The 24,797-nt window shown below is 42.8% G+C and overlaps 1 protein-coding gene across 1 annotated transcript; it reads right to left on the bottom strand.

The window, feature by feature from the left end:
- Positions 1 to 5,061: 5,061 nt before the first annotated feature.
- Positions 5,062 to 24,702, bottom strand: LOC133359069 (espin-like). Its single transcript, XM_061577452.1, has 8 exons — positions 24,316 to 24,702; positions 18,583 to 18,776; positions 17,736 to 17,922; positions 14,860 to 15,042; positions 8,644 to 8,775; positions 6,078 to 6,266; positions 5,759 to 5,903; positions 5,062 to 5,256 (listed from the first exon to the last, which is right to left on the bottom strand). Exons 1-8 carry the CDS (start codon positions 24,673 to 24,675, stop codon positions 5,249 to 5,251), a joined length of 1,398 nt encoding a protein of 465 aa, XP_061433436.1. The 5' UTR covers positions 24,676 to 24,702; the 3' UTR covers positions 5,062 to 5,248.
- Between the last annotated feature and the right edge of the window lie 95 nt (positions 24,703 to 24,797).

The following is a 24,797-nucleotide window of genomic DNA, read 5'->3' on the forward strand; positions in this document are numbered from 1 at the left end:
ATACAGCTGCGTCAATTTTCAAATATTGCTTGGACGTGCTTGCACCGCTGATTGTCCACCTGGCAAATATTTTGTTCAGTGACGGCTGTTTTTTCGGTAGTGATGAGGGCTCTGAGGTGGAAGTACCATCTTGCTAAAAATTGTAACAAGAAAAAAAACCTGCCATTTATCTAATATCATGTGTGTGTATATATACCCACATCATTTACAAATTGCTATTAACAATTACAATGTTTTCTTAGTTGTGATGAATACTTTTATTAGAATTACACAATACATAATTATATGTAATTATACAAACCTGCTCCATTTCTATTGATTGGAATTTCAATTATACTTAGAAATTACTTTAAAAGAAATAGCACACATTTTCTATGGCTATCTTTCTTCTTGTAGCTCACCTCATGTTTGTGTCATGCAACTTTGTACCATGTCAGTATCATGTTAGAAATAGTTTAGTATCTGAGTACCGTATCTTAAAATCCCCACATATGGCCTTAAAATTACTTTTTATTTCCATAATATTTCATGGAAGATTTATTGCTGTTTGCTTTGGTGGCTATCTTGAGAAATGTATTTCGAATTGCAACATTCAGGATTATATTCGGAATGAGATTCCATTGGAACAATATTTGATTAATCATCACCAACATTGGATTTGGATCAAAAGCCTAATCTGAATTAGGGACATTTATTTGATCAATTGTATTTTTTTTGTCAGAATGCAAAGGGATTATAATAACATTGGCAGGGCTAATTTCACTTTTAAAATCACAGTTTAAGTTAGAGAGTGGAGAAACATCATTCAGTGGTTTTGAAGGAATGTCTTCATTGTGTTTGTGTGCCCCTGGGCCACTGCTGCTTTCGGAAGAACAACTTTTCTCTTCATCTGGGGTGACTCCAACATCAGCTTCTGCGTTTGATGAACAATCATTCATTTCGTGTTTCTGAAAATGTAATCATACAACATATTAAAACATGTTCTCAATTCCGAATAATAAATTAAGGCATGTATGTAGAACTTCCTTCGCACCATACATAACCAACTGTGCTAATACAAAATATGCTTCGGTTCATCATCTGTAAATTTCAATCCAATCCTGGTTGGAGCCCTCTTCACGCCACTGCCACCTCTAACGTTCTTGTGATGCAGCTATCCACCCAGCGCCTGTATGCAAAATTATTTAATCGCTCCATCTCCTTGGTGGAGGGAACTTTTCAGATATGTTCCATTCCTTGGCTGCCACTACATTATTATTCTTACCCATCATTCAGAATGCTTCTAAATGCGAAGACATCCTGATCGAGATGAGTCTCACTATGTCCGTATTAATCCACTATTCATTTCTCAAACTGCATCAGTGTATTGGCTTCACTCTTGATTCCACAGTATCCTTCAATACGCACACGAATAACATATTTCAGCCTTGGAGCTACCACCTCAGGGCCCTCTGTCATGTACTCATCACCACCGAAATCATCAATGCCTGCAGGATAATCGGGTTTCGCCTCGACTATTGCAACTCATCCTTACTCGACCTTCAAGTAACGACATCAGTTGAAAAACCATATCACTCGTGTCATCCTCAGTGCCTGTCACTCTTGGCTAGATTCTGTCACCACCCTCCACTGGCTTCCCATCGCCAGCAGGGTTGGCTACAAAATATCCTGCTGCCTTTACCACCGCACCTCTAATTTCAGTCGCTCCTATCATCCTGTAACTACTGCTCACAGTAGAACGCTCTCTTGAAGTGTGACTCGCAACCTCTCCATATCAAGAACCGGGGCTGCATGGAAGTTGCTGCCATCTGGAACACTATTCAGATGCACATTGGCAGCATAATTCAAACTATACCGACTTTCATGAGATGTAAAGGCTCCACCTCTTTCGTCTGGCTTTTTGAGCGACACTGAGCTTTGGCTTTGCGCCTCAGTCACGGTCATTAATGTCTGTGAAATATTGTGTGCATTAAAAATATATTATTGGTACTTAACAATAGATCTCTTAACCAGGTTTCTATAAAATAGAATGCAAGTGTTTACAAATGACGGCTGGAAAAACATTGTTTACTTATATCATTTAACATTTCAATTACGTGCTCCATTTTATCACTAACAAAACAATTTGCAAATGAAATGTGCAGTAATCAAATAATTTGCAATAAAATATGGTCTTACTTTATCTTCATTCCCATCTACAAACGTTATTAAACGTCCATTGCTGTTTTGTGTTGGTTTCAGACATTTTCCAGCTTTCAGTTCTGCTATAAGTTCAAAATTTAAGCTACTTGAAGCTTTGAGGTTGATTTTTTGAACACCTGAAAAAACAAATGTACAAGCAATGTGTGCACACGTCTTCCAAATAATGAGAATTTGCATCATATGATATTTAGAATGATCATGTTGCTTATACAATACTATATTTTCAAACCATAAACCGATGACCAATCCAGACAAATGTTATCCAGCAAAAATCGATAATCGGTAAACTCTGGATCAGTTTGTACCCTTCTGGGTCTCATTAGCAGGGTTAAAGATGAGAGGAACACAGCGACAATATAGGGCTGTAGTAATTTCAGGAAGTAACAATATATACAACACATGCACTTTCGTGGAGCATCATGGTTTTTATTAAACAGACGTACATTCATCTGGCCATGTATTTTTAGGCCATAAAAGCCCAATAGAATAGAGAAAATTATGGGAAATATGAATAATGTAAAATTGTAATGTGAGTCCAGTCGCATGGCTACACATGACTATTCTACTCTTACCTGAATACCAAACATTCCAAAGTGACTGCTTTCTGTTAACAATTAATATAAAAATGTTTCGAGGTACTCATGAACAATTGTACACAGTATATGTTCCATTAGTTTAATCGTGGGTAATGTTAGTGTAGATATTCGATTACCGTATTTTCCCGCATATAACCCGCGGGGTATACCACTTGTTACAAACAAAACAAGACCCTGCGAGGTATATGGAGGTGCGGGCTATCTGAAATTTGTTGTACACAAAACGCTATTTTTGCGGGGTATATGCGTCTGCGGGTTATATGCGTATGCGGGCAATATGCGGGAAAATACGGTAAATGAAAAAATCATAAGAAGTGCGGAGCATATGTACAGCAATACGATATAGGTAGCGATAAAAAAAATGTATGCCAGCACAATACAGTACTGAGAGAAAACGATAGGAGAGGCACAACCATTTCCGGCTATGGGATTATATCTGTATTTTGGGAGCGTAACCCTTCCACTGCCTGTATTTATGTTTGTTAAAGTTATTTCGCACTGCTAATCAAACGTGTGGGAGGAAGACAAATAGTTGAAATCGTTTAGCAGATTGGATAAGATGGCAATGCAGATTGAAGGCATGTCAGGCCGGATATGGTTGTAGTACATGTTGTAAGAGAAAAAAGATCGTAAGTCAAAGTATATTTGGATGTTGTAGTGGTATTACAACTCTCACTCTTTTAAGAGCTGTTGGCAGGTATTATATCATCAATCCCACCCTACCAACTAGGACATCAAAAAGCCCTCATATTGCTAAGTTGTCGACTTAATGGATGGTGTTCACACAATGCGCTTTCGTTATAATGCGGTTCTTAAATTTGGGAACACTTGGCAAAAGTGGAACGCGCCCGTTATAACACAGAAACGCGCCCGTTATAATGCAAAATGTGCCTGTTATAACACAGAAACGCGCCCGTTATAACACAGAAACGCGCCCGTTATAACACAGAAACGCGCCCGTTATAATGCAAAATGCGCCTGTTATAACACAGAAACGCGCCCGTTATAACACAGAAACGCGCCCGTTATAACACAGAAACGCGCCCGTTTTAACACAGAAACGCGCCCGTTATAACACAGAAACGCGCCCGTTATAACACAGAAACGCGCCCGTTATAACACAGAAACGCGCCCGTTATAACACAGAAACTCGCCCGTTATAACACAGAAACTCGCCCGTTATAACACAGAAACGCGCCCGTTATAACACAGAACGCGCCCGTTATAACACAGAAACGCGCCCGTTATAACACAGAAACGCGCCCGTTATAACACAGAAACGCGCCCGTTATAACACAGAAACGCGCCCGTTATAACACAGAAACGCGCCCGTTATAACACAGAAACGCGCCCGTTATAACACAGAAACGCGCCCTGTTATAACACAGAAACGCGCCCGTTATAACACAGAAACGCGCCCGTTATAACACAGAAACTCGCCCGTTATAACACAGAAACGCGCCCGTTATACACAGAAACGCGCCCGTTATAACACAGAAACGCGCCCGTTATAACACAGAAACTCGCCCGTTATAACACAGAAACGCGCCCGTTATAACACAGAAACGCGCCCGTTATAACACAGAAACGCGCCCGTTATAACACAGAAACTCGCCCGTTATAACACAGAAACGCGCCCGTTATAACACAGAAACGCGCCCGTTATAACACAGAAACGCGCCCGTTATAACACAGAAACGCGCCCGTTATAACACAGAAACGCGCCCGTTATAACACAGAAACTCGCCCGTTATAACACAGAAACGCGCCCGTTATAACACAGAAACGCGCCCGTTATAACACAGAAACGCGCCCGTTATAACACAGAACGCGCCCGTTATAACACAGAAACGCGCCCGTTATAACACAGAAACGCGCCCGTTATAACACAGAAACGCGCCCGTTATAACACAGACACTCGCCCGTTATAACACAGAAACGCGCCCTGTTATAACACAGAAACGCGCCCGTTATAACACAGAAACGTGCCCGTTATAACACAGAAACGCGCCCGTTATAACACAGAAACGCGCCTGTTATAACACAGAAACGCGCCCGTTATAACACAGAAACGCGCCCGTTATAACACAGAAACGCGCCCGTTATAACACAGAAACGCGCCTGTTATAACACAGAAACGCGCCCGTTATAACACAGAAACGCGCCTGTTATAACACAGAAACGCGCCTGTTATAACACAGAAACGCGCCCGTTATAACACAGAAACGCGCCTGTTATGACGTGGTTTCTGAGCGGTCGTCGATGAACTACTTTCTTGAGCTGCATGGCTCAGCGGTATGATACCGTATATGGAACGATACAGTAATGTCGAGGCATATCCTCAATTATTTGTCGTGCCATCTTCCTGTGTGTGCGTACATCGACAACATTTATTGTTACATTATATATGAGGAAATAGTTTTCGCTTAAGGGGCCGTCCATTAATGACGTCACGCACCTAGGGAGGGGGGGGGGGTCAGACGTTTGTGACGGGGGGGGTGAGAAATGTGACGTCACATAAAAATGCGCAACTTTAAATAAATACAGACAACACGTTCTACGTTATTAAATAGACTTTTTGATGTTTTCTCCTACAACATCAGAGTGCAGCGCCACATTAAATACGCACTACAATGACAATAAATTAAAGCGATTAGAAGCATTTTTTTGGGGGGGGGTCAGAGCTTTGTGACGTCATATTTGAGGGGGGTCTGACTTTTTGTGACGCCGTGTGACGAGAGAGGGGGTCAAAAATCGTCCAAAATCGCGTGAGGTCATTTATGGACGGCCCCTAATGCATGTTTTGCTTCACGTGGCACTTTTCAGGAATGCATCTACCGCATTAAATAAGGATCATTAATTTACCGAGCAGTGGTGTAAAATCTGGTGTATGACTTGTGCTTTACTCTGTTTTATGGAGCATAGATATACTTATATGTAGAACAACACCAGACACTCACCTGACTTGCATGGCAGTGTTTTATAGAGGCTGGCACCATCATATCTATTTATTTGTGGATGAGATGGTGGAGGCGGTGCCTGTGGTGGTATAAATGAATATTCATCTGCTGTAATGCTGATAATATCAGTGTCTTTTTCTCCCTCCTATAAAAAAAAAGAGTTGTATCAATCATGTTAAGTTGGTGTAAGAGAATAAATCCAGATGTGAGACCTTAATCATCTATAGGTTATAAGTGATGGTGGAAAAAAAAATGTATTCTCATGGAATTGGGTTGCGTGTGTTGGTTTATGTGTCAGAATATGTACCATGTCACTTACACTTTCAGACTCTGGAATGTCAGTGTTTGACTCCATGTCAGTATCTGCTGCCACTGGCAAGTCGGAGAGCTCTCGAAGTTGGGCAGCTTCATCGTCGTCCATTTCACTTCCTGAGATGTCATCACCCTCGGTCAGTTTAAACGTCACTCTCCGGCCTGGTTTACGATTTGTTGGACCCTGTTCACACGACTAACACAAGTTAAGATGTTAAACGTGGAACAGGGTGTTGTTGTGTAATGCTTTATACACTGGAATTAAAACAAGTGCTGCAACGCTTTTTATCAGTACATTTTTTTACCAATACATCACAAATGGTATCAATGTGCGGGCCACACATTAAGATGCAACACTTTTATAAAATGAAAATATATGTTTGTATAAAAGATATAAAATAATTTACGTGAGGTAATCATTTGCCAGGGCAGACTCAATTAAATTGTGTCAACCACCCTGGGCCTGTGTTAATAACAATAGTAACCAGTGTTTCTATTACTCATGAAAACTACAGCATGTTTATACATATGGAAGGAAAATGGAGCACCCAGAAAGAAAAAAATATTCGAGAGGCAAACACGATATCATGAAGTTGGGACCGATGATAAAGTCCACACTTTGCTGTATAATTTTCTCTCGGCAAGCCAGGGTTACACCTCAACGTCCACAGGAAGGGAGTTTCACAACAATCCACCAACTCTCAGCTCCACAGTGCTGGATTACAAGCATGCGTCGCCATCGTCTAATGATGGCATTAACATATTCAGTGGCAGTGTAAATGGACTGCTGGTTTCTGTGTTCATGGCAGCTGAACACCCCCTCTCAGTGTTAAGTGGCCTTGAGTGACAGAAACTGTTATTGACAGGTGATGTGGAGGCTGGGGCCTTGCCCATAGGCATAAGTCGTGCTCTGTGGCTTACTTTAAATGTTAGCTTTGTTTATTACCTTTTTAGAATTGAAGTGAAGCTAAAAATGTCTCCATGACCATTGTTAATGCCCCCTTTTTTCCACTAGATCCCTTCAATATCTGCTCTTACAGCATCCCTCCACGGTCACCAACTTATGTATGCTTGTTGTGATGTCCGTCTTAGTGACTTCCTCCATCCCACACATGTCTCACCTAACGCATTTTATTTCCATGTTTCTAGTATGACCTAAGCTGCTACCATATCCTGCCATGGAAATTCATAGCATCATCTTCATGTACCTGTAGTCCATAGCAAGATGTTTTATATACGTTTGTTAAAATTCAGCTCTCAGATCTGTGCAAGAACAAGGACATTACCTCTTCCTCAAACACGGATATTTTAACACCAAAGTTAACAACTGCATTCTACAAAAATCGTGTATTTAGCCTATTAAAATACCCACCCTGATTAATATGTATGTGTAATAACATCCCTCATCATTGCCTGAAGTGACGCAAGCCATTTTGGACCCATGCGCTGAACCTTAATGCAAATTTCAACCCCAATGAAGCCTGGAGAGCTGAATGGAGTTCTAAAGAACTCACAATCAAACAAGCACCTTGGGGTCCACCCTAAACCGCATCTATTCAAGCCATGGCAGATCCGGATACCTGATGCACAAGTGGAAAACTCTCCAGTGTGCAACTGTGGTCATCCAGAACACACCATACAACATATAATGATGCAATGCCCAATCCACAAATGCAAAGGAGACATCACAGCGTTGGACACCGCTACTCCTGACGCGGTTATCTGGCTTGACTACCTACATATGAAATCGTAGTTGTTGCTCTGCATTCTGCCATACAAAATAATAAGAATACACATGTTATACCTAGATACACATTCCAAATTCCCACTGATGACTATGATAGGAGATATATAGGGGCCGATCTAATAATTATTATAATGATTATAGTCACTGCCTTAAACCTTTTTAAAATGAACAAATGTTAAATTTGTATTTAAAACTTTCGTGACTGCAGGGATTCATATTCTTGGTTGGAGTCTAAATTATTTTATCATATTAACAGTAATAGCAAAGTCATAACATTGTGGTGGCACTGAACGTATGAATCAATTAATTAAGTGCTCTTCTATAGATAGAGATACAGTGACTCACAGAACCTTTCCATGTGTTCCCAGCAAAGGCGCAGCTTTTTCCCAGTAATTTACCAAGATTGAGAAACGAAGTGCACAGATGTCTTGTTAAAGGCCCTCAGCCAGCGGTACAAGTTCCACATTCTCATGCCAAGGTAAAATTAAAAAATAGATAAGTGCTGCTGACCTTATCACGAAGTGGTTATATTTCACCAACCCCAAAGGGATGATGTGCTGTCAATTCTCAACTAAATATGTAACTCAGAATATTCCACTATTTCTTAAAATATTTCACCTGGAATATCTCACGAGATATTTTTTTAAAATTCATTTTCAAAGGTGTCCACAGGGTTAAAGCATGAATTCATGAGAGTTAAGCACTGTTTTACCGGTATCTCAAATCGTTATATATAACTCTGCTTATTATTTGGAATGTTCACGTATTTTGTATAGTCTGCATGTTTCTGCTAGGAGAGGGAGCACAGACACATGTTTACACTCACGTTGTGCCTTTGAAAAAGCAGGTATTCCACACATTCCGTGTGCCCATTTTCTTCAGCTAGATCCACAGGTGTATATCCCCATGAGTCTTTTGCATTTACATCAGCTTCATGCATCAGCAAAATTTCACAACACTGTTGGGAAAATCACAACATTAATTGAAACGCAAGTATAGGACGAAAATGTGTCCTTGTTAGCGGTGGTGGAGTATTCAAGTTAACTTTTGTTAATAACTTTACATACCTTTGCATAATGCATTTGCAAAAACTACACACAATGTAGCACTGTGTGCTCGTACCTGTGGTATACCAGAACTTGCTGCGTATTTCGTGTGTTTTTACTGGACGGTACAGTATATGTTGTAGAATAATGAGAATGAGCATTCTATGGCCAGCTGTCACACATACGATTAACACCATTCACCACCCTCAACATCCATATTGCAAGGTGAATTATAAAGGTTTGATCCCAGCAATTGAAGATTTATACCGGTCCAAAGTTTGAACATATTATATTGTTCATGCAACCTGGATTTGTGTTGCCACGGCCTCGAAGCCACTCTGCAGGTGCCACGACCTCCCCTCTGACCCCCACACTGAATACACACACACATCGCTCACACGTAATGTCCTGACGTTGGGTCGCCTGGCAGTCGGGTTTTAATCCGAGAATTCCTCTGAGGAATGTCCGATGGTTGCTCCGATGCCAGTAGATTGGCTCGACCCAGCAAGACAGTTTTGCATCGCAGCGCCCCTGGTTATTAGAGTAACAATGTACACCTTCCCAGGTTAGCTGCGATGAATTAATATTCTGGAACGGCTAAGGAACCTAGAAATTAGTTACATATCTCTGTAATACGCAAAACCAAAATTATTTAAGATATAATTTAACTTCACTCCCAAAATAATACAACAAACGGATGATAATCATAAATCCATGGCTTAACCCTGGGATAAAAAAATACGTATTCATCATAAAAAACTAAACTTGGGTTTTAAGGAATTAAAGATAAATCTGTCTCCACACCTTGAATTGGCACGTTCTGTTTATGTGACAAACCTTACTAATTGGCTGTGTCGGGTGGTGGCGGGTTTAACGACACATTTATATTTACGCAATCTAACCCAAAAAAAACCTATATTATGGATGATAATGGTCGCGAAAGCCTACATGTTAAACTATGTCACATTACTTTACAATTTATGTAATAAAAAGGATAATTTGTGATCCATTCCTGTTGACAATGAAATACTGTCTTTGAGAAAAATATAATATCGTCTATAAATGATTATTTATAACAAAGCGCACTAGCAGTTTTAGTATACTGATATTTACAGAAATATAATGAAATCGGATGGTGGCATGGTGTAATCTAGAGGTAACCAACCAATTCCATTAGCTCTCCCGGCGTAGCAGTGTAAGCGAGCGATACCACAGTAATGTTCTGCAACTGCTGACAGTTGTGTCTGTGAGTATTTAATATTTGTTTGGAGTTATTTTAGTCTTGTGCTGATCATTTGTCCCACTAGATCAACATGGCATTGGCCACAAGATACATTAATCCGGTACACATCTTGTGCAAATAGTTTCAGTAGTTCATCTTTAGTACCAGATATTAGTCTTTGCATTTTGCGTACTGTGCCAAATATCACTCGGATTTTTTAAAAATCTGGTTATTTATTATATACTCTTGCAATGTATTTTAAGAGTTTTAATTATTTCATCCTTTTCATCATTTGTGCTATTTGATTAGCTTTTTTATTCAGTGCTGTTAATTTGTGCTTTATTGTAACAGGTTCATTGCGGCACCTCTTTAACATGTTTAATCTCACTCCTCAGACTGACAATCTGACATTTTTTTATCCCGATGTATGAGCATCTTCATGAGGGAGCATCAGTGCGCATTTTCTTTCGGCAACTGTTGCGTGCTATTTTATCATTTCGCCTGTGCCTGAGCAGAATATCCAGAAATGGGAGAGTTGTATCCACCTCCACTTCCATGTAAACTGTATGCATTGGTTTTGAGAGTTGAGATGATTTAGACTTGCATTAAGTGTATATTTACCATGTGGCCAGACAATCAATGTGTCATCCACATATCTAATCCAACGAGAGGGTTTCATTGTACTTGAAGCGAGTGCTTTTGTTTCAAAGGTTTCCATGGCTGTGAGCAATGCAATGGGGTGGGGGGAAGGGGGTGGGGTGGGGGGAAGGGGGGGAGTGGCCGATTCGAATTGGCTGTTCCCCTCATGGTGCTCGTGGTCACCACAGTGGAAAATGGGGGCTGTGAATGGGTGCAAGGGACTAGTGAACCCTCCACCTTCATCAACAGGGATCCACGGTGGCAAAATCGTTGCTGCCTTGCCTGGTATACAGGAGGTGGTGGGTTCAATCCCGACCCTGGAGCCTGTATGTTTGAAGTTTGCATATTCTCCCTTTGGTCTCGTGAATTTTTCTCTGGATTCTCCGGAGTTTCTGGTTTCCCCTCTACATTTAGAAACATGCATTTCGTTTTTGGCTGCGATATATTTCCACGTGATAAACCACTTCGTTGAGCTATTATTTGAGGCCAGGTCAATTCTGGAAATAGATATATAGCTCAGTCGCCCTCAACTGGTAAAAAATATATAGTTTAGTTTTTAGCTTAAATTACCGTGAAACCACGAATTAAAGACCAAACTAGGTTTGTACCAGAGGCCTCGGGGGGGGGGGGGGAGGGGGGCATCCGTCTCTGACGTCTCCTGGCCAAACCTCATTTGGTGGCACCAGGAGACTGAACCCGCACACTCCAGGTTCCTCCAGAAACGGCAAGAAGCCACTGCGAGTAGCCACGTGGATTGTGCGAATCCTCATTGCAGAGGAGACGCTGCCACTCCTCTGTCAGAAGCTGGACTAGCACCACCTGAATCTCTGTGGTATTCAGGAAATCTGGTGGACTAGTTCTGGCTCCAGTCACTATGAGGGGTGGACAGTCTTCTACTCAGGGCAGGAAACTAACAACAGGGAGTGGCTCTTCTTCTGAACAAACGAATCAAGGGGGTGTGGGAGCATGGCAGTGAGGTGTGGGAAGTTGTGAGTCCCAGGCTCCTCATCAATGGGAAGTAAGGAATGGTGGTGGTGGGTTACGCCCCTACTGAAGATGAACAGCAGTGGAGGGATGCAGGCAAGGCTGATGAGTCAGATGCCTTCGATATAACCTTTTATCACAGGTACTAGTTAAAGTGAAGCCTCAGGATAGAGTTATCCTGTTGCCTGTATTCAAGGCTCGAGTTGGTCATTATGCAGGTACCTGGCCAGGAGTGATTGAAATACATGGGCCAGATTAGCTCAATAAAAACGGTAAGAGGCTGCGAAACATCTGTGCAGCCCATGGGCTTGTAGGTAAATTAACAACACGCTGTTCCGGCATCGGCACATCCACACAACATCATGGATGCGCACCGGGTCCAAGCAAGAACATCTGCTGGACGATAGCATGATGGAAGAGCGGACGCAGGCCCATGTCCTTCACACCAGGACCTACCATGAAGCTTATCTGCCCACTGACCATTGGCTTGTTATCTGTAAAATGTGCCTGCCATTCTTTCACTTCGGTGGTGGGTATCCACCTAGGACCCCATTCGAACTGACTGTGACCTGGCTTCAGCGAGCTGATAAAAGTTGCAAGCGAGAATTGAATCATTACTTGCAGCTGGGGTTGGCATCGTCCCCCCTTCCTCCTGATGCCGAGGCGAAATAGGTGGGGTATAGGACTGTAGCTCATGCAGTTGCAATGCCTACTTTGGGTATATGATCCAAACCTCCACAGAGACCCTGGCTGACAGAGGAGGTGTTCCAGCTAGCTGAGAAAAAGCGACAGGCCCACTCCCACCGTCTGCCGCATCCCATGTCAAAGAATGAGGCGGCTTACCACAGCCTTCACTAGGAAGTTCAGAGAGGCATGCATCACGACAAGGATGAGTGGTGGTCATGGGTTGCCAAGGAGATGGAATCTGCCTCAGTAGCCCGTGATCACATTTCACGATTTAATTCCATCAAAAACGTAACTTGCAGCACCACACCTATTACCATCCTACGGGAAAAGAATGGTGATCCGATCTCTGACCATCAGCAACAGGTTTACAGATTTGTTGAGCATTTCTGTGAGTTCTTGAGGGAGAGGAAATCCCTCCGCCTAGAAAACATGAGGCAAGATGGGAATGACCCTGCTGGGGCTGTGGTGCCTCAAATATCGTAAGAAGTAGTTGCCTCCTGTGAGTGACTGGCTGAGGTGCCATCAGTTGAGGAAGTACAGAAGGCAATCCAGAGTCTGAGAACAGGAAAAGTGCCAAGCAGAGATGACCTCCCAAGCGCACTGCCGAGGGAGGGTGGAGTTTGTATGCAAACTGCCCTTTATGACATAAGAACAGTGTGGACCACTGGATGGGTTCCGCAGGAATGGAAGGATGCACTGGTGGTCTCCTTCTTTAAGAAGGGGGACCGCACAGACTAACAGCTACAGCAGCATCTCCTTCCTCAGTGTGCCAGGAAAGGTCCTGGCAAGGATTATTCACCATGGCCTGGTCAGGCATGCTGAGGAGAGGATTTCAGAGCCCTAATGTTGTTTCAGGTTAGAGCAGTCGTGCACGGATGCCATAGTCTCTGTCTATTTGCTAAAAAAAAAGAGGTATAGGGAATTCCAACAGAACCTACATCTCTGCTTTATTGACGTAGTCAACGCATATGATACCATGAATAGCTTTCCTGCTTTTGGAGGCCCTGACTCGCTTCTCACAATCACTGAGGACCTTCATGGTGGTGGGAAGACCCGGGTAAATTTACCTGGCTAGGAGTCAGAGCCATTCCCTGTTCACCTTTGGTGCGACAGGGATCTACTCTCGCCCCTATATTATGTAACGTCTCTTTTCTACCAAGTAGTTTGGGAAGTTCTCCATGGCTGTACCAGAGTAATTTCCATATTGTACAGATACAATGCGACGCTAATCGATGTTAGGTTGCGGTCGAGGGATGGCTTCTTATTGGTCAACCATATTATGCATGCTGATCATCTGGTGGAGAGGTTTCCATACCTGGGCAGTGTGCTTATGGCCAGCTGTGGATTGACAGCAAAGATCTCACTCCTAATCACTCGAGTGTTATTATATTTTCATCAGCTGCATAACGCTGTGTAGAAGCTACCTGGTCTGTCACTCCACACGTAGTTTCGGGTCTTGTTGGTCCAGAGTCATGCCCTCCCTCCTCTATGCTTGCGAAACGTGGACCCCATAATGGAACATCTGTGATGGTTAGAAATATTCAGGCTGGCTCGCCTATAATCCATCCTGGGTTTAACCAGGTTGGATTGTGTGAGCTCACAAATCCTTCAAAGATCTTGACACAGTCCTGTCGGTGAGCTCCTCCGGCAGACATGGTTGTGTTGGCTGGGACATTTATCTTGCATGTTCAACCACCGTTTGCCCAAACAGATTTTGTGTGGCCAGATAGAGGCGGCTAAATGGGTGCCGCATGGGTTACAGAAGAGGTGGACTGATGTGGTCCAAAAGGAAATGGAGCTGAGTGGACTTGCCAATGACTAGTACCAGCAGTGTCAAGATCGGCTTCTTTGGAAGAGGCTCATGAAGGACGCTACTGGGAAGTTGGAGGGAGTAACCCTCCAACAACAGCGCAGGGCAGACGAGCGATGCTCAGAAAGATGAGAGGAGCGCCAGGCGGCTAAAACACTGCAAGTTGGCACAGTACGGGGCACAGGTGGACATCTGCCAGTCATCTCAGTCAGTCAACCCATGGCATCTGGGTCTGTCCCGTGAATGTAGCCTGGCACAAGTGCCATGGTAACATGACCACTACTTAGTGGCAAATGGTGGTTGTTGTATTGTGACGATTCAAAATGTATGTCGGATCCTCTTTAGATTACTAACTACTATTTTATTTTACCAGGTAAGGCCCACTGACCTATAGAGCTCTTTTTGAGAAGTGACCTGGCCACAAATAATAGCTCAACGAAGTGGCTTATCACGTGGACATTTATAGCAGCCAAATATTATAAATGCATGTTTCTAATCTTGGGGCCCGGAGAAATATCCATGCGACCACCGGGAGAACAGGCATACTTCGAGTATACAGGCGTCCATGTCGGGATTAAACCCACGACCTCCTGCATACCAGGCGAGGTAGTCAAAATCTCACCACCGTGGTGCCCTCTTCATATGTACATTTACCTTTATGTGTCCATTATCTGCGGCATCATGAAGTGGGTAGCATCCCGTGAGGTCCACCTGGTTCTTAGCACCGTGAGCCAGGAGCCAGTCCATTGTTGAGCAATGTCCTCCTCCTGCAGCGAAGTGCAGTGGGCTTACGCCATCTCCGTCCACATTATTAAGATTGAGGACCGTGAATTCTGTCTGCAGGAACGTATTTCAAATTAAGAATACATCACGTAACATATCGTACATCAGAGAAAATATCATCAAGTAAAACAATGCGAGAGGGTGGGAGCAGCACCTGGCTGTAGAGAGACCTGTGGGAGAGAGGGGGTGGGGTCAGGGAGTCGCTAAGCAACGGAAACTTTCTCTCGTCTTTCTTAAATAGAATCCTTGTGCAATAGTATGGAACGCATCAAGGGGCTCTACAATTAAAAACGTCATCTATAAATACCCATGGATGGGTATTTTACTTTTATTTACATATAAAAGCATGTCTCGCTTGACGAGCGTTACTTAAACGAGAATTCGCTAAAACGAGCAAGTTAAATTTATCCGAGTGTTTTCATAAAACGAGCAAATGTTCGCGTAACGAGCGGAGACCGACCGGTCGAATGCGTCCCGTGGTGGCAGGTGGCGCACCACGGCCCGCAGTTGTTTGTTTACCATTCTTCTGTGCTGTACTTCATAAGTGCGTGATTCGGGGAGGGGGACTTCAGTAACGAGTGTTATCTGATAGGGTCCTGGGTCTCCCCTGGGACGACTTGGACTCAAATTAGTACCAGGTGCGGTGAGTAAATATCGCCACGAGTGAGACAAAGGTAGCCGGGCGTGGTGCTGGCCACCCACATCTCGCGTGCCATACCGGCCTTCATAGGTGCTCGCTAACAGCACTTGGCCCAACACTCTGCTAAGGCTATACGGGGGATATTTGTCTTTGGGAGGGAGAGGTGCGTATGAGACAGAGTGTGCGAGAGGGCTGTGTGATTGAGTGGAGATAGAGTGTGTGTGAGTGATTTCAAATATGTGGCTATACGGAGGCTCTTGCAGTGTGGTTCCTCATGTGCGGTGTTAAATTTGATGTTTTATTGCAAATTTATACTGTCATTTTTGTTTCTCATGTTAACAAAGTTGTTTATAAGTGGACAATTTTGGGGCTGAAACGTTTCTCTGATTTTAACATGAGGAGTCAATGGAAAAACGATCGTTTCGCGGAACGTATCTCACTCATTAAGCAAGACATACTTGTATTTCTATGTACATATGTACATTATTTTCCCAGTATAGCTTCACCGAGTTTCATGATTCTTTTTCAGGAAGATCAGGCAACGTTTTTGGACCATGACCCCAGTGCACAAATGGACAATTCTTGTTAATGGCGTCACAAAGTCACCATGAAATAAACCCTGCGAGCAGTATTTTATGATTGATTAGGACGGCCGCTGAAAGCGAACTGTGAACCTCTCCAACAATGGGGCAGAATATGTAAAGCTTGTGTTTGATCGTACATGACAATTAGATTACCGTTTTTACATCACTTTCCTACGTCTCTTAAAATAATTCTGCTCAATAAAAAAAAAAACATTCTTGCTGTGGTTTTCCCACCTGATGATTGCTTGTGTTGCAATCGAAACGTCGGGATTTGTTTGATTTTAATTTATTTCTAACTACGTGACTTTACCTAAAGACCCAAAGAGTATGGATTCCTGCAGTCACGAAAGCTTCAAATCAAGATTGCTCAATTCAAGTCACGTAAAATTGGTGGCAAACTGCAGTCAATCTGTGTCCGAATCGTGCCAACCTAAAATGTCTGCCATCAAAATTTCTAGAAAAACAATCCCATAATGAATTGAGCCCAGAACATTTCCCCGCTCAAACCAACATTTGGCTATGCTTATCTTCACATTTGTGGGTCTGAATCAGCGGTGGAAATGTCACAATTCCACGTTTTTTTCATAGAAGCGATAGGCATTGATACCAGATAGGAGATTAGTTGAGTTCATCCTCTGACTAAGATTTTTACTCCATTTTCGACGATGGCACATTGGCACGGTGCTGCATCGCCACATAAACCTCTCAACGCTGCTTTTTGGACTTCTGTAATGGACAAAATATTTAAAGGTGGTTTACAGGCAGTCCTTGACTTATGCACAGGTTATGGTCCTGAGACCCATTCATAAGTCGATTTGTTCATATCTCGGAACTCAATATTTAATTGTACATATGGTCGTTGTTATAAAATGTGTTATGGTCCAACAAAAAAGGCAAGCATTATTACACGCATAAATAATGAGTATGTACAGTAATACCCCGGTTTACATCGGGAATGCGTTCCTGAAATGTGCGATGAATATAACGACGTAAATAAAATAAAAATGTACAGGGTAGGTGGAGGCAAATACTGAGGCGAAAAGACAGATTCTGTCGGAGATATATGGGTTGAGGCTACGCAAATAAGGTAGTGGACTTAATTAAGTGACGATGTATGTGCAAAATTACCTATAACGGGGAGACACAAATTGAGTATTACTATAATACTGTAAGAAATACTATTTAAATAAAACCTAAATAAAAGTAACATTAAAATCAAAATTAAACTTTTTCACTTTCCTTGAGCCTTGATACTGGTTTGTCGGAAGGGGTGTGCATCACGCGGGATGTTGTGATCGCTCCTCTGAACAAAATTGTTCTGTGTTTCAGTTTGTAAATACAACTGGAGGTTATGGTTAAAATAATAAAATCTTATGGGGGTTCGTTCGGAAGTGCGGAATGTTCATAAGTCAGACAGTATCTTGGGGACTGTCTGAAAATGTATTAAAGTATAATCGAACAAAATTATATGCTGAAAATATTACGGCTACGTTTTACAATAAAAACAGATATAGGTACTTTACCAGCCAGTCAAGCAATGGAGTGTGGCCATTTTGTGCAGCAGCATGAAGCGGAGTCATCCCATCCTCACTTTGGATTGTAACATCAGCTCCCCATTTCTCCACAAGCCGTTGCAAAAGGAAAAGATGCCCTTCTTGGCATGCCAAATAAACAGGTGTCACACCTTCACGTGTGCGTGCATTAACTGTGCTGCAGGGACAAAACAGTAGATCACGTTGCAAACAACAGAACACAAACACAGTGCAAGCACAGGTGCAATAGATAAAGCCAAGTCATATAGAGATCTCCATTAAGTTTCTAAACTCATCACCATATCCATTAACAATCTTGGCCTCCCACAGTATCATAGCACGTGTAGAATTTCATCTGCCTCCTCCATGAACAAGAATCCACTGTTTGCAAATTTAAGTGTCCTACTTTACAATAAAAGTAAAAAAAAATCTTCATAAGCAGGTCTTCAAATTCATATCGTCAAAAAGCTTAACATGCAGTGCTCACTGATGGGAATGGCATCGTTATGAATCAGCAGAATTGTCGGTGCTGATGGTCTATTTAACTTGCCAGCTGACTTGATAGCTTACTATATGATGGTAGGTATTCTAAATGGGGCCCAATAAAATAGAGTTTCACAATTTTGAGAAACCCCAAATGGAAACACATTTATAACCACAAGATGCATTTTACGCTTGATTTCTTAAAACGTGCACATTTTACAAGCTTATGACATTGAGCTATAATTTATTCCGTTATTTTATAATGAAATAATATTTAAGCAGTATATTCATTTGTAGACATTTATTGTATAATACATTGTGGGTCTAATAATAAGTCTAAACGTAGCCAACTTACTCTGGGGCTGCTTGCAGCAGGGCATTCATCGAATCGGGATCTCCACGTACAGCTGAGTAATGTATCGGCAAAGCAAGCGCTTCAGTGGCAGCACAAGGGTCACATCTGCCAGACTGGAGCAACCAGTTGACAACCGCTGTACAACCAAACCGTGCTGCCACATGCAGCACAGTGCAGCCTGCACTATCGCGCTCCTGTCACACCACCACGTTAAAAGCATACAATTAATATTCACGAAAAATGAGCGATTTGCTCCATATTAAGAACATGTAGAGAAATTAGTGTTTTACAAATGCACGTCATTGTTTCCTCTCAGAATGGTGGCAGATGAAGCAGAATCAAAGTACATACACGCACAGATGTGTGTATACGGCACATTGAGGTCGGGTTCCAGAAGAAATCCAAAACCGGCGGAGCCTTTGTGGACTTGTAATCGGCCTAAACACAGTCTGGATTAAGGGCTTGGTTTTGAAGCTGACAAAGACCATTCCTTGCCTCCACTGATTACATATCTACATATTGTCTAATCTTAAATGTATTCTGATTACCTTTATCACTCCTCTGAATTCAACTCCCTATTTATATCCCATGAATACAATACATATCCTACTATATCTCTCTAATTGTGTCTGAATACATCTTTCCTACTCTTTTATATATCTTTTTTATTAATCCCTTCTATATTTCCTTTCCCAAAGCCCTTCTGAATACGTCGCCGATCTCCAATATCCATTCTGAATGTTGTGACTGAGTTACCAGGTCGAATTGCGATAGTGATAATGATACTGGTGATGATGTGATAAGGACGTTTATACTGGTAGGAACCTCCTGGTTCCACCAGCCCACAGGGGATTATTGTGTCCATCCGTCGTGCATCCAAAAATGGGAGGGGTGGGGCTGGGTGGAGAGGGGAGGGTGGGGAGGGAGGGGCTGGGTGGGGAGGGAGGGGCTGGGTGGGGAGGGTGGGGCTGGGTGGGGAGGGTGGGAAGGGGCTGGGTGGGGGTGGGGAGGGGCTGGTCACCCCGTGGTGCCCTTATAAAACTCAACGTTTAACCTACTCACGCCGGATTGTGCCCGCCCTCACAGTCGGGCATATTTGCGGAATACACCACGCTGCCGTTGACCCTGGCCATTGACTGAGCAAACCCAACGTTCCTACCAGCTCCCTCCGCAGGAATGTGTTGTGACTGGAGATGACAATGTGGAAGGGGCTTTGATTGTGCAGTGCTTGGTGTGTTACGCTGGCCCGGCGGGGAAGATAGTGGAATGTAGGTTAAAGGGAAATGTTACCGTACGCAAGCTACAATAATTCCGCGGCGCACGAGAGTGAGGAGTTGTGTTATAGGCCTATGATATAAATGCTGTTCATTCAATCAGAGGAAGAGCTGTAACAACGAGGGAGAAAGAAACCGAATAATTTGGAGGGTAGGATCACAGAAGGATCAATCAGATGAGAGTTCGATCCTCGAGGAAGGGTGAATCCAGGTGTTTGGAAGCATCACCCTTTGGATATTTCATTGTTGAACATTTCCAATGCATTAATTGCGATAAGCAATTATAATGCTGCACGTGGGTTTTACATTGCATATCAGCGTCTCATTAATAAAGCACTGTTTATTCAATATGTTTGATCATTTAGGATGGTCGAATTTCTAGATGATTTGATCTAATCTATGAATGGGTGTTATCCTGAAGAGAATAAATTGCAATCAAAGTGAATAGATAGAGCCACATGGAGCGCTTCGAGGGAGTGAGGGTGAGGCCGTTTCGGTATTCGTGGGCCGAGTCGTGACCTGATGTGATCACGTGTCTCCTGGAGCCAGAGTAAACATAACGCAGGAGACTACTACCGAGCTTTTACATTCATAATTTAGCATTAACCACGCATGTGATCTCAGGAAGATGACGGACAGAAGCTGCAAAACACAGTGAGGCCAAGCTATTGTGTAAATTGACGTGGTTAGAACAGTTTTTTTTAACCAACTGATTAATGATCAAAGATACAAAAAAAACTATCTGGAACAGATTGAACTGATTACAGTTCATGGTTCAATCGGATTTGGGTTAAACAAAACCAATTCGCACGGTTGGCAACATATGGTGCGCGAAAGTTCAACATACGTCCATATCATCAAGGCCGTAGCCATGGAGTCAACATTGGGGGGGGACCAAATCTTCCAGGGGGTCTGGGTCCCCCCCCCCAGAAAAAAATAATCTAAATTTCAAAACGAATTTCCTGCCATTTCCTCGCTAAAATATAAAAAGATTCACTAACACATAGGATGGCCTTTTTATTTATTTTTAACAATGTCTAATAGTGTATTGTATTCAATTCCTCTGTTTTTTCTTTTTTACCTTTTCTTGTTTCATTGTATGTAATGGCAGAGATTAGGGATTAATAAAGTACAACCATAACCACATAAACAGAAATCTATTTTATAGCAATATATTGGAGGGGACATTTTGAGCATATTTGAATATTGGAGGGGATAGATGTGTCCCCCCAAATGCATATTATAATTACGGCCTTGCATATCAGCTCTTCCGAAAACATCTGTAACGGTGAGGCCGAATGCTGCTGAGCCAGGGTGAGCCGAGGTTACATGAGGTAGGGGGGGAGCTATGGGGGGGATCCCCTAAAACCCCCATCTCCCGAAGCCAAGACGCCACAGTCTGGCCTTCGACTGTGGGGTCCCCTGGCATGAGTTGGTCAGTCAGGGCAAGCCAGTTAGCGTGGGCTTAGGGGGTAGGGCTGAACGATTAATCGATTTCAAATCGAAATCGCAATTTGAAACAATGCGATTAGCAAATGCAAAGGCTGCGATTTTTTGCGATTTGACGAGTCCTATTTCTTATTGGAATTGTTTTATTATTTATTATTATACCTTTATTTATTTAACTTCACAATTGTTCTATCTTGATTTGAAGCTTTCGTGACTGCAGGAATCCATACTCTTTGGTTCTTTCGGTAAAGTCACGTAGGTAAACACGACGTTTCGATCGATTCCAGTTCCACCTGATGACGGACGCTTGTGTTGTTTTATTTATACCTACGTGACTTTACCGAAAGAACCAAAGAGTATGCCTTGGTCTGTTATGCACTATTGACACCATGCACAAGACGCGAACTGTGGCGAATAATGTCTCGTCAAACAACTCTTCAAAACCCTCGGCAACAGTAACAGCATGCATTGTTTTGTTTAGTTCACCAGCTTAACACAGCACCCCCACGTGTCCACAATCACGGAACACCGAGGCGACTTTTGACGCCAAACATTATCCATGCTTCACTCCCAGGTGAGGAGACAACGCAGCAGGAACTGGAACTGTTCCACCTGATGACGGACGCTTGTGTTGCGATCGAAACGTCGTGATGTATTTTATTTCTACCTACGTGACTTTACCGAAAGAAACAAAGAGTATGGATCCCTGCAGTCACGAAAACTTCAAATCAAGATTAGACCAAGGCATAGTTAACACATTCCAAATCTTGTTAGGATTCTCTGTATTCCGCATCAAGTTATTGTCCATCTATCTGTCGCCGTTAAAAGAACGTTTACAAATCCGCGTTGGTGCCCTAGAAATATAGAGGGAATTGAATGGGAGAGAAAATGAAACCTAACTCATCTCCCTATTTAAAAAAGAACAACCCTCAGCCTCCACCTGATCTTATAAGCTCTTTTTTATAGAACCTCTATTGTGCTTACAGTTATTCTCTATGTACCTTTCTCTGTCAATTATATCTCCCCTGAATACATGTATCTTCTCTATTTTATATTTTTGAATATCTTATCTTGATCTGAAGCTTTCATGACTGCAGGCATCCATACTCTTTGGTTCTTTCGGTAAAGTCACGGAGGTAGAAAAATAAAATCTCTCCCTAATCTCCCCCATTAACACAACTGACGTGCTTGCGTCCGGGGATGGAATTCCTTTCCAGCTCAGACCCTACCTGCTTGCCCATCGCCACATAAATAACCTCTTGTTGTAGCTGCTCTCTCGCTGGTTCAACAGGTCCAATGCTGGATTTTTTTCACCGCCTGAGAACGACCGCTTGTGTTGCGGTCGAAACGTCGTGATATTATATTTTTCTACCTACGTGACTTCACCGAAAGAACCAAAGAGTATAGTTTTGAATATCTTGTCAACACTTTTTGTTGTATGTGCCTTTTATTCATGCCATTTTTTTATTTGGTTATTAATTTTTAGTTTTCGAGGGGTTTCATTTGTTTTGTAGTTGCTAGAAATAAGATTTGGCCCTGAGATATAATTAATGTGCGGCGTTGTTGGATGAAATTAGCATGACAGAGGCTATAGACAACTAAGTTATTAAATGACTATTATATTGTTAGTATGTCTGTTGAATCTGTTGGTCGAATCGAAATAATGCGAATTAAAATTATTTTAAAAATAAATAACTATTCAAACATCTTCAATGTCTCGCCATTAATGGAGACTGCTAAAATTGCTCAACGTTAAATACAGGAAAAAGTGGGCACATAAGGTTGTTGGCAAAATATGCCACAATGCATGTGTGCATAAACCACGAGAGACGATACACTAACCAACGCTAAGCAGACTTGACAAACACAGATTCTCAATCTTCTTGGTTCTTTCGGTAAAGTCACGTAGAAGGGAGGTAATAAAATAATAAAAATAAAACATAATAAAATAATTCTCACGACGTTTCGGCCACAACGCATTCAGACGCTGTCGCCTCGACAGACCTGGTTTTCACCTGAGGACGGATGCTTGCGTTGTGGCCGAAACGTCGTGAGAATTATTTCATTATGTTTTATTTTTATTATTTTATTACTTCCCTTCTACGTGACTTTACCGAAAGAACCAAGAAGATGAATCCCTGCAGTCACGAAAGCTTTAAATCGAAATCAGATTCTCAATGTTAGCAAGTTATATTGGACGGACATTATTTTGAGACCCATGCCATGGAGGATGGGAATTAAACGCCTTGAAAACACAGAACAAATAAAGCATATAACAGGTGATGGATGGGAAGAAATGGCCTGAACCAACAGACGATAAGGTCAATAATTGGCCACTGATGTCAGCCGTGCGCGAAAATTGAACTCGAGTAGCCTGACTGACAGCCACAGCTTTCCCCTAATATCTGCAGCTCCCCTTTTATTTATATTTTGAATATATTTCTCTCTTCTATAATGCATTTTCTAAATGCATCTTTCTCACCAATCTCACTCCCATAAAAAACACAGTACATATCCTATCGTATATCCAGTGTAATCGGAATGCATAGCTGCCTGCTTCCACTATGAATGTATCTCAATGATCTATTTCTATTAATACATCTTTTCTATTTTATCTGAATGCATATTCTATCATGTATCTTAAATTTTGTCGAAAATCTATGCAGTATTCACGAATGTTCTCACAAAATCACTTTTGCTTGGGACGAAACGTTAGATGTTCATTCATAACGTGCCTACGTAGTGGTGGAGGCTCTTCCCGTGTTGGTGAATCGTGTGGAAAAATCTTTGGTGATGCTGCACTGGTATACAAGTACAATGAAAAAATCAACAACATTCGTCAATAACACCGTGGTGACGTTTCAAGGCAATGACCTTCAAAGCACATCGGCCAAGAGACAAAGATTGGATAACACAAGTTTGAAACTATAGTCACACCAAAAAAAACCCCAACTTGGGCTCCGAAGCCCTCCTTTGCTCACATACTCAGCTCTGCTGCTGTCCCGCTCACCTCGCTGTCGCAGGCGCCGTCCTCGAGCAGGTAACGCAGACACGCAAGCTGACCCCGTGCAGCCGCGTCGTGCGCTGGGCTCGCCCGTGCCGGACCGGTGCGGATTCTGGCGCTCATGCGTGCCTCCCCGACCAAGAAACGCAGCGCGGTGAGGCTCCCCGCGCGCGCCGCGTGATGCACAGGTGATGCAGGTGATGCGAGGCTGGACCATGCCGCCTGCTGCTGCTGCTGCTCCTGCTGCTGGTGCTGGTGCTCATCTTGCAACGACATGAGCAGCCCCTGCGCATGAAGCTCACGGAGGCTCGTCAGGTCGCCCTGCTCGGCCGCTTCAATCGCGCGCGCCAGCACCGAGTCAGACATGATGATGGTGCCCTGCGTGCTTGAGAGCACGTGGTTTGTTGTTTTAAGACGATGCGAATTGTGGTGCTACTTTATACAAGGTGCATGCCCGTGATCAAACACGGCCCGGATAAAGCGTATGC

This window comes from Lethenteron reissneri, chromosome 64 (genome assembly GCF_015708825.2).
Source record: "Lethenteron reissneri isolate LAM-NWPU_2019-01 chromosome 64, ASM1570882v1, whole genome shotgun sequence".
Classification (NCBI taxonomy): domain Eukaryota; kingdom Metazoa; phylum Chordata; class Hyperoartia; order Petromyzontiformes; family Petromyzontidae; genus Lethenteron; species Lethenteron reissneri.